At 47.0% G+C, this 9,850-nt stretch overlaps 2 protein-coding genes across 2 annotated transcripts; one reads left to right on the top strand and one right to left on the bottom strand.

Moving 5' to 3' along the window:
- Positions 1–2,127: 2,127 nt before the first annotated feature.
- On the top strand, positions 2,128–2,877 carry LOC119287155 (protein TsetseEP-like). Its single transcript, XM_037566679.1, has one exon. The coding sequence runs from the start codon at positions 2,200–2,202 to the stop codon at positions 2,623–2,625; it is 426 nt and encodes a 141-aa protein (XP_037422576.1). The 5' UTR covers positions 2,128–2,199; the 3' UTR covers positions 2,626–2,877.
- A 1,444-nt stretch (positions 2,878–4,321) lies between these two features.
- On the bottom strand, positions 4,322–6,346 carry LOC119289289 (inorganic phosphate transporter 1-11-like). The gene is made up of 2 exons (XM_037568648.1): positions 5,187–6,346; positions 4,322–4,826 (listed from the first exon to the last, which is right to left on the bottom strand). Exons 1-2 carry the CDS (start codon positions 6,344–6,346, stop codon positions 4,322–4,324), a joined length of 1,665 nt encoding a protein of 554 aa, XP_037424545.1.
- Positions 6,347–9,850: the final 3,504 nt, after the last annotated feature.

The raw sequence follows: 9,850 nt of genomic DNA on the forward strand, positions 1-9,850 counted from the left end.
GCCACCGTCTAAGCACCATCTGTCGCTACTCCTATCCAGTTGATGAAGGAGCGCTGAAAGTCTAGGCCTAATACCAAATAGACCTTGCAGCCAAACCTAACATCTAAGACTTGAGGTCCCAACCAAGACGCCTGCTGGGTATGGGCACCCACCAGTCCGGCGTACTCCTCAACCAGGACGCCTGCCGGGTATGAGGACGCCGCAGCCACCTGCCAACAATCCATCTTCAGAGTTGTACTGCTACATCTACCTTGCCCGGTCTAGCTGCCGCCGACGCCAGACAGCGTCACCCTCCTGCGCGAGTCCATCTCCGCTCATCGGGAGCCAAGTCTCCACTGCGCCACGCCGCCGAGATCCGCTGTCATCAATGGACAAGATGAAACACCGCTCCTCCTCTTGTCCCCTCCAACCAGCACTTGCTCCAAAACGATGCCCCCAGGAGGGAGAACAACACCAAAGACAGCATCATCATCCGATCCGGTAGACCCAGATCTCGGGTTTCCCCCAGAACTTTCGGATCAGGTTGACGTGACCTGCAACGACGATGCCTCCAGAAGGGAACGACATCCGAGACGCCGCCATCGTCCGCCAGGACCGCAGTCAGGCGCGATTTTCACCGGAAGCCACGTCTTCCCGACCTCGCGGCTGGCTGGAACCGAGCAGAACCTCGCCACGAAGACGTATGTCGCCGTCGGTACTCCGGCAGAGATCCGACATCTCCTCACCGGCCCCTCCACGCGCCGCCGGTCGACGGAAGACCTCCCCGCGACGGATCCAATCGGGGCGTTGGATCCGCAGTCACCATCCTGACCAGAACAGCCCACCCCGCCGGATGGGGCGCTGCCACCGCCGCCGTCCATTCAGGGTCGCCGCTGCACCGGCTATGGTGCGCCAGCCACAGCTGCACGGCCTGAGGCCACCACCCTAGCCGCTGCCTTTGGATCGCACGAGAGGAGCCGCCCCTGCCGCCTCGGATGAGATCCACCTCGTCCACCCGCCGCCACTGCAGCCCACGCCGACGACATCGACGGCTGGAGGAGGCGCTAGAGGGTGCGGGCCGCGCTAAGGTTTCGGGTCCCCTGGCGTCGCCCATGGGGAGGCGACGCGAGGGGGAGGGGAAGTGAAGGGAATAATGATTTAATGATGTGTGCCTAAAAATGAAGGAGAATTTCACTTCCCCGACCTCTGCACCAACTAGGGATGCATACAACCATTTTAGTATGAGTACCAAGTTAAACATGGTCCTCAAATTTTTTTAAATGAGTATGAAGATATTTTTTGATGAGTGGTTCCACCACACACCAAACTTGATTCTCAATAAATGGAGGAAAACCCCTGTACATCACCTGTCAATTCTATAAATTGAACTCGGGTTGTTAGGCTGCACAACCGCACGCACGGACGGATTAATACGGGATTTACAGAATGGCTTAGTTGGGATAGTTTAATTGGATAGAAACCAGGGTTAGGGGCCCACACCCCCTGAAAATCAGGAGGGTGAGGATTAGTTCTGGAAGAAGCCCCGTAAAGCTCTGTGAGTTTAGAATTTTCGTCCAAAACGCCACTCTTCTACCCCCTTCGTCTGGGTTTAGAAGGTGCGGTTCAAAATTTCTTCTGGACAAAATAATATAAGGCTTGTCTCATATTCCCATATCTTGACAGAATGGTGAGCCACCGCATGTAGCCTTTGCTGCAATCAAAATAGTAAATGGCCATCACATCTTAGCATCAACCGGGCTTTCTTTTCCATTGTGAATTGAACGGAAGTATTGCACTAACGTGTACACAGTCGCTCGTGGTTTCTAGATGATGGCTGATCACATAGATGTGTGAGCAGTGGACAGCGCAACTAACATAATTTTCTGCTTTCGGGGGACAACTAACAGAGTTAAAATATTATTACCCTTCTGCTATCATCGCATGGAGACACACACGCAAAGTCCAGCTGTGCTTATTAACACCCTGTAGGTACACACATTGGTTCCTTCATTTGTAATTAACCAATATAACTTCATTGCCATGTTACACAATACTTGTCACTCCAGCTAGCTAGCTGCAATGTTAATTGATGCAGCCTCCAGATCTGCTTTGTTTCGCCCACCCTATAAAACCACACAATATGTATCTCCAGTTCTCCACACAACACACACAAAGCACATCAGGTGCAACACTAGCTACAAGCACAAGAAATAGGCAGCAATGGCGAGGCATGGCCTCCTCGCCGTGCTCCTCGTCGGGGTAGTGGCAGCATCCACTTTCCACCAAGCATCCGCTGCTGGCCGAGGCCTTGCTGCCGTCAAGAAGTTTGCGGAGCCAAAGCCAAAGCCAGAACCCAAACCAGAGCCAATGCCAAAACCTATGCCACACTCAGAGCCGGAGCCTTGCAAACCTGAACCGATGCCCAAACCCAAACCAAAGCCTGGACCCAAGCCAGAACTTGGACCAAAGCCCGAGCCGATGCCAAAACTGAAGCCAAAGCCCAAGCCCAAGCCCTGCTCCAAACCAAAGCCAAAGCCTAAGCCCGAGCCCATGCCGAAACCTGAACCAAAGTCGGAGGCCAAGCCTAAACCTGAACCGAAACCGAAGCCGCCTTCAAAGTGCAAACCACCGACCACTCACAGTTGATGGGATACTGATATATGCCAGTTGCTGGATGAGACCCCGTATGAAGCCACAGTGTGTTATTTTTAGAATAAGTGGTGTTGTATTCCCTGTATTCATTTATAGTTCCATGCACGTGTGATGAGTATTAGTACTCTGTAATTATTATTTGCATGTTAGTATATGTTAATCTACTTTGTATGTGACTCGGCTCATTCTTTTGAGTATCTACGCATGATTGCATCCATTTATATGAATGAGCTATTTTGTCCCGTCTATGTTGTTTTCTCTATAGGGTGCAGTCTCTTTTTTTTTCTTTTGAGAACCTATATATAGGGTGCAGTCTCATGAACATGTATGCCTTTTTTTCAGAATTTTTTGGAACCTCAAAATATGATTTTTGACTTTTCAAAATAACCACCTCCATGGAGGTCGCCCACCATTTTGCGGGCTCACTTCCCCTATTGCATACTGTCTTATTCTTTTTTTTTCTTATCCTTTGTAATCACACGTGGCCATTAATTTCTCGAGATGGGGTTTGGTTTCCTAGTGATGCTAGCTGGCACCGGAGCCCATGATCGCGTGCGTGGAACGGTAATTCAAGAACGAGAGGGCACATATGACAGTGTCCTTCAAGGCGTTATAGGCGTTCATGTTCCGGGAGATCAGCCTACCAAGATCGAGAGCCGGCCACACTAGCACCTTGTCTCCTTCCGTAACCCTCGCCTGTCACAGTCATAGTCGCTCACAAACGAGGAGGCTTGATGAGGATGATGCTATTGTGTTACCTTGTCTTGCAGGAGTAACGTGGGTTGCCACCTCGATGCTTCTGCTACTCTGTCGTGTTCCTGCAGTCCTGCTCTTCTACTTGGTTTGTATAGTTCGACCAGTAGCCTTCATAGTCTGTTTGGCAAACTAACCGGAAGGGGAATGAGAGTTTAACTCTAATTCCCTTTCCCCATCTCAATTACCAGCCCTCCCCTAGGTAATAGATATGTGGAACTTCTACACGTGAATTCCCCTTCCATCTCCCTATTGAATTCTCATTCCACCCAAACAAACAAAGGAATAAAACTCTCTATGCCTCAAACTCCCATTCCCTCTCTTCAATTCCACTGAACCAAACACGCTGTCAGAGAGAGTCTAAACCCACTCGATTTAAAACGAATGTTTACCAGCTTAATTGTTCCTTCCAAAAAGCAGGATTATATGATCTATGTAGTTTGTTCTTTCTAGCGGTTCGGTTGGAGATTTGGTAATGAGAAAAATACCCGTTCGTTACCTTATTGAGATGCATACTATTTATGTCTATCCCGCAAACAAAAACAGCACATATTTGACATGGTTATTTAATTCTGTAAACTTGACATGATTATAAAGTAGCAATGCTCATACATCCACACTGAAATTCAATATAACCTTAACAACACAATGGATGGTATCACACACAACACAAGCAATCCTAGTGCAATAATATAACACGTGTAGATAAAACAACAAACTCTCAAACCAAGTGCCACCTGGCAACTTAAGTAGCATGCAGCTGGTTGCCGTTATTATTATTCTTGTCCCCTTTCCAATTCGCTAGCTGATATATATATATATATATATATATATATATATATATATATATATATATATATATATATATATATAGCAGAAGATAAGATGATATTATTACGCTTGCGTGCGTGCATGTGTGCGTGTTCTCATGCATTACTTAATTCATGGACGATGGTGGCTGCCATTCGGTGCTTGAAGGAGGGGCCTTTTCGACGTCCTTGTCCACATGCCCAGCGGCGGCGCCGGCAACGTTGCCGTCCTCGCCGGAGATCTCTTCGAGCGATCGGCCCATCGTCTCAGGGACGAGGAAGGTGAAGAAGAAGCCGAACATGTTGGTGACAGAGAGAAGGATGAGCGCCTGCTTCATGTGCTTGGGGTCGCCCTTGAGGGTGAGGGTCTGCACCCCGAAGGCGGCAACGATGGCGCCTGCCTTGCCTGACGCGGCGCTGATGGCATGGCATGTAGAGCGGACACGCGTGGGGAATAGCTCGGCCGGCAGCACGAAGGTGGTGCTGTTGGGGCCGAAGTTTGCGAAGAAGAATGTGAGCGCGTAGAGGATGGCGAACAGGGCGTGGCCCTTGTCCTTGAGGTATTCGTATTTGATGCCCATCACTAGCATGAACAGGGACATCATGAAGAAACCAAGGAGCTGGATCAAGTACCTGCATTCAATTCATGGATGCTCAAATTAATGTGTAGGTGTAACGAAACTAACCAAGTCGATCGCGCATGAGCCATGCATGCATATAGGTACGTACTCCCTCCGGCCTTTTTTACTCCGCATATTAGGATTTTGTCCAGTCAAACTTTGCAAAGTTTGATCAAATTTATATTTAAAAACTATGAACATCTATAATATCAAATATATACACTATGGAACTAAATTTCAAAATGAATATAACTATATTGATTTGGCTTTGTGAATATTGATACTTTTTTCTATAAGTTCGATGAATGTAGAGATACGTTGACTTCGAACAAAACTTATATGCTGACTTAAAAGGACCGGAGGGAGTACATACCTTCCCATCTTGTCGATGAGTGCCACGGTGACCCAGTAACCGGGGAAAGTGCCGAAGAGGGCGATGAGGAACATGGCTCGTGATATCACGAACACCTCTTTGAGCGCGTTCATGGAGCCCGGGGTGCCGGTGAGGTTGATGGCTGGGAAGATGTCCTTTTGTGTCAGGTTCTGGCTGTAGAAGGCGATGTCGAGGAGGAACCACGTGGTGGTGGTGCCGATGAGGTGCAAGCCGTGACGCCGCGCAAACTCCATGGACAGCAGAGAGTATTCGTTGGCCGCCCTAAACTTGGAGAGCTTCTCCTGCTCCTCGTCGATGCGGATCTCCAGCACTTTCTGCATGTCGTTGGTAGCCTGCTTGGCGTTACCCTCGATGAGAGCGGTGTACCTGGCGGTCTCGGGCATCTTCATCCGCCAGTAGAAGGTGGCCACCGCGGGGAACGCCCCGAGCATGAGCACGACGCGCCACATGTAGTCCGCCCCGGGCCACTGATCCATTTGACCATCAACCGTCAGGCCATGGTGCGCATCCCACGCCGGTGCAGGGTTGTAGTGGAGGAAAATGGCGGAGACGATCATGGACACGAGGCCCGCGAAGATGATGCCGACGCCCTGCATGGCGAAGACGGCGGCGATGAAGGCGCCGCGGGTCTTCTTGTTGGCGTACTCAGACATGATTGTGGCGGACAGCGGGTAGTCCCCGCCGATGCCGAAGCCGAGCCAGAAGCGGAAGAAGCAGAGCGTGCCGATGACGGCGCTGGCAGAGCTCCCGAAGGAGAGGCCGGAGCCGATGGCGCACACGGCCATGAGGACGAGCGTGATCCCGTAGACGCGCTTGCGGCCCAGCTTGTCCCCGAAGTAGCCGAAGACGAGCTGGCCCATGAGTGTGCCGACGAGCGCGACCCCCGTGACCATGTTGTTGATGCGCACGGGCATGGTGCCGGGTTTGCCGATGTCGGCGTTGCTGTCCGGGTAGTAGAGGCGGCCGAGCAGCTTGGAGACGGTGGTGATGCAGAAGAGGTCGTAGGCGTCGGTGAAGAAGCCCATGCCGGCGATGACGATGGCCTTCATGTGGTACATCTGGGTGCGCGCCGAGTCGAGCGCGTCCAGCACCGCGAGGTTCTGCCCCCCTCCGCCGCCGCCCGCCCCATTCTCCGCCATCCCGGTCCGACTTTTTTTCGATAAAGGGCGCTTTTATGAGACTATGAGACCGTGTCTCAACTCTCAACTCAACTCCCGTGTTAATTTGGTGCTTTGCTGCTTGCTCACCCTGGTTCTTATAACTGTGCTCCGGCCGGAGATTATGACGATGATGCAGAGGACGGCGGCAACAAGGGAAAACTGTCCTCATCGCTCGTAGCCTCCGTCTGCCTCGTGCTGGTTGGCTGGCAGCATATTCCGCATACTACTCGGATCATACATTTCTCACCGATTGAACACACACGGGCATACTTCTACAAGTTTAACACACCGGGACAAACATACACGACAGAATAATACCCTTGACAAAGACGAAAAATAAAATAAACAAGCAGCCGTTCCCATCTAGAAAATGGCGGGAAGCGAGGCGTGCGCTTATTTTGTCTCTCGTGAAATTTACTTGGAGGCTAGTGCTGGGGAACGCACCTCGACATGGCAGGAGCGAAGGTAACTAAGGCACAAATGTGTCTTTTTGGCAGGATATTCCGCAACCAGTCGACCCCCCTTGCTGGTCGGCGATAGGTAGGTACCGTAAGAACAAAGGGAGGTCCAGCTGTCAAACTTAGTTTTCCAACGGTTGCAGGCCAACTGTCTGAATCATCGGTCGTGTGTGGTGATAAAAAAGACTGTTTTGCTAGACCTCACTCAGTCAGCTGGGATTTAGCAGAGTCCCGGTCAAGTTCGTGGCCATTCGATCACTAGCATTGAGATTATGTGAGGCTTGATGCCGTAATGGCTGATGTATTTCAGTATCGCTGTCCATAGTCATGGGATGCGCTCCGTACAAAAAATATTTTTAAACCTGACCTGGGCAGGCCACGGCCCACTCGGCCTTGCCGAAGCTCTGCCACTGTCAACGAGTACTATACCGTTGATGGCGCACATTGCCACGCTCGTCCATGTTTACGATAGAATTGTAGGTATTGCTATAAGCTGATAAGTAGAGCCATATTTTGTCGGTAATCAAAGTACAAAACTTTAATCGGTAGACAACAATGGAGCACGGTATTTGTCAATAAAAAGAAGGTTAATTATATTTGGTCTGAGGGCATGGTATTAGTAATGAACTCCTAGGCTTTAGAATTCAAATATTTAATAGAATATTGATGTTCAGTTCGGAATAACAGCGCTAAGGCAAAGTTTAAAGTAAGCTGACTCTTAACATACAGTGCTTACTTACTAAGTCCGGAAAACTAACTTCTAGCCATTAAATAATAAAGAAATTACATATCATTATAACTGTGAAATCTATGTTTTATTCATAAAGAATACAAAGATCATCATTGTGAAACAAATTACCATAGCAAACTCAACATGAAATAATAAAGAAATGACAAAATAGGCATGCTTGGTAGGCATAAATCATGAACTGTTTTCATGTGTTTGTATTTTCTTCCAATTATGTCTTGTCTTCTAATCTTCTTTACTGTTTGTGTTTCATGTGTTTTGCAAGATGGATGCAGCTTGCAAGGACAACATGACATGTGGGGATGAGGATCAATCAAGCACTTGATAAAAGAGACACCAAATGGGGCAGTATTCTCTATTATGATCTCTTTCTCATCAATTTTCTGTCTTAACTCTATATTACATGTCATATTTTTATTTAATTTATATTTTTTATATACTCACCGTATCACTGAATGGCTGTTTCCGGAAAATGTTGTATCTCGTATCCCCGTCTTTCCGTCCCTGTGTCCGTGCTTTATAGTTGAGCATCTCCCAAGGCCAAACAACTGTCTCTGGAATTGTTGCTTGAAAGCTCCTCGTATTGTCCCTGTGTGATGATCTAATCACCAAAAAAATTGCCACTTGGATTATCACTACTATAGTGTAGCAAAACTACTGACGTGGAAAGCAAATAAAACTCGGCATTGGAATCAAATTAATTCTCAGTATAGGGACTTGCAGCTACCATTAGGTACTACTATTCCTCAACCCAGATTGTAGGAATTCTCAATATAGGGACTTGCAAGGAACAAAAAAGTAATTCTCAGTATATGGACTTGCAGCTACCATTAGGCACGACTATTCCTCAACCCAGATTGTAGGAATACTCAATATAGGAACTTGCAAGGAACAAAAAAGTAATTCTCGGTATATGGACTTCAATCTATACCCAAAAGGAAGTTAAAATAATTATCACTACTATAGCTGCAAAGAATAAAACTTGGCACTAGAATCAAAATACAATCTGGGTTATCAACTTGGAGCCAGTCAACTTACGTTATTGGCATATGTACCATAAGTGTTAGTCACTGGTAATGGAGGAAGCCAGGAGTGAAGGAACAAGCAAGTAGGATATATAGAATTTTAAAACTCAAACTATCATGATTAATGGAGTGATCAGTGATGTGAAATAAACAAAACTAATTGCTTATAAAAAGTTTAAATAAATAATATAATTAGAAGTGCGGCCGTAATAAGTCACGGGCACAAAATATGACCCTACAGAAACCGACCATACTTTCAGAAGTTTGCATACAAATCCCATGTAAAATAGGGTAATGCACATATACAAATAAACCAAAATCGTACTTGCTAGCCATGATACTTGCAGCCTAGTGTATATTCTTGAAAAGCTGGAAAAAATGCTGATGTAGATAGATACTTTTGTCATGTCTGGAGGTTATCTACACCATGTAAAGAAAGGTTATGTGCAATTGCAATTGTGCATGAATCACGACGGTCCGCATTGGTTTTAAATATTCGTTAAATAAAAAAATGTTCGTTAAATAAAATAACTTCATAAATTTAAACATTGTTCCACCAATTTCCAAAGAATGTCCGTCGATTCGAGAAATGTTCGCCGATTCTAAAAAAATGTTTAAAAAAATGTTCACAATATTTAAACATGTCTGGAAATAGTATGAAATGTTAGTGAATTGAAAAAATGTTCTTCATTTTATAAAATGTTTGAATATTTGTAAAAGTGTTCACGAATCTGAAAAATGTCACAATTTCAAATATGTGCATGAGTTTAATTTTTTTCATGATTTCACAAAATTAGGAGTGAAAGAGTATCTAAGTGATGCAGCAAAATCTGGTCATGACCGCTGAAGATTATGATTCTTTTTTCTCCTGTTGCAACGCACGGGCCCTTTTGCTAGGAAGACAAAAGGCAAGATTCTGCCAATACATGACAAAATACACTGATGATATGATAGTCAGTAAATAATCCCACCATCTTACTTTGGAAATAAAATAAGAACAGTTAAAGGGTTCCAGGCTTCCAGCAGTATAGGCATGATGATGTCGATGGAGGGGGGAGGTGGAGGGAGACCTTGTGGCGTGAAACTCAAACAGATCCACTCCATCGGGCTGGGATCAAACTTCAGGGTCGAATAGCGCCGCGTTGTGGAGAGGAGCAGTCAGTGGCGAGCTCATGGAGGGGATTAGGATCCCATGGTGTAGATGAATGGGGATTATCCACGGGGGCTGGGGCGGCGGAGGCCGCCACTCTCG

This window comes from Triticum dicoccoides, chromosome 4A (assembly GCF_002162155.2).
Source record: "Triticum dicoccoides isolate Atlit2015 ecotype Zavitan chromosome 4A, WEW_v2.0, whole genome shotgun sequence".
NCBI classification, from domain to species: domain Eukaryota; kingdom Viridiplantae; phylum Streptophyta; class Magnoliopsida; order Poales; family Poaceae; genus Triticum; species Triticum dicoccoides.

What these genes read in the sequence shown, in the direction of transcription:
- LOC119287155 (XM_037566679.1), top strand. Translation starts at nt 2,200, where the DNA reads ATGGCGAGGCATGGCCTCCTCGCCGTGCTCCTCGTCGGGGTAGTGGCA.
- LOC119289289 (XM_037568648.1), bottom strand. Translation starts at nt 6,346, where the DNA reads ATGGCGGAGAATGGGGCGGGCGGCGGCGGAGGGGGGCAGAACCTCGCG. An exon ending in CTCATCGACAAGATGGGAAG is followed by an intron (nt 4,827 to 5,186) that starts GTATGTACTCCC and finishes AATTGAATGCAG; the next exon opens with GTACTTGATCCAGCTCCTTG.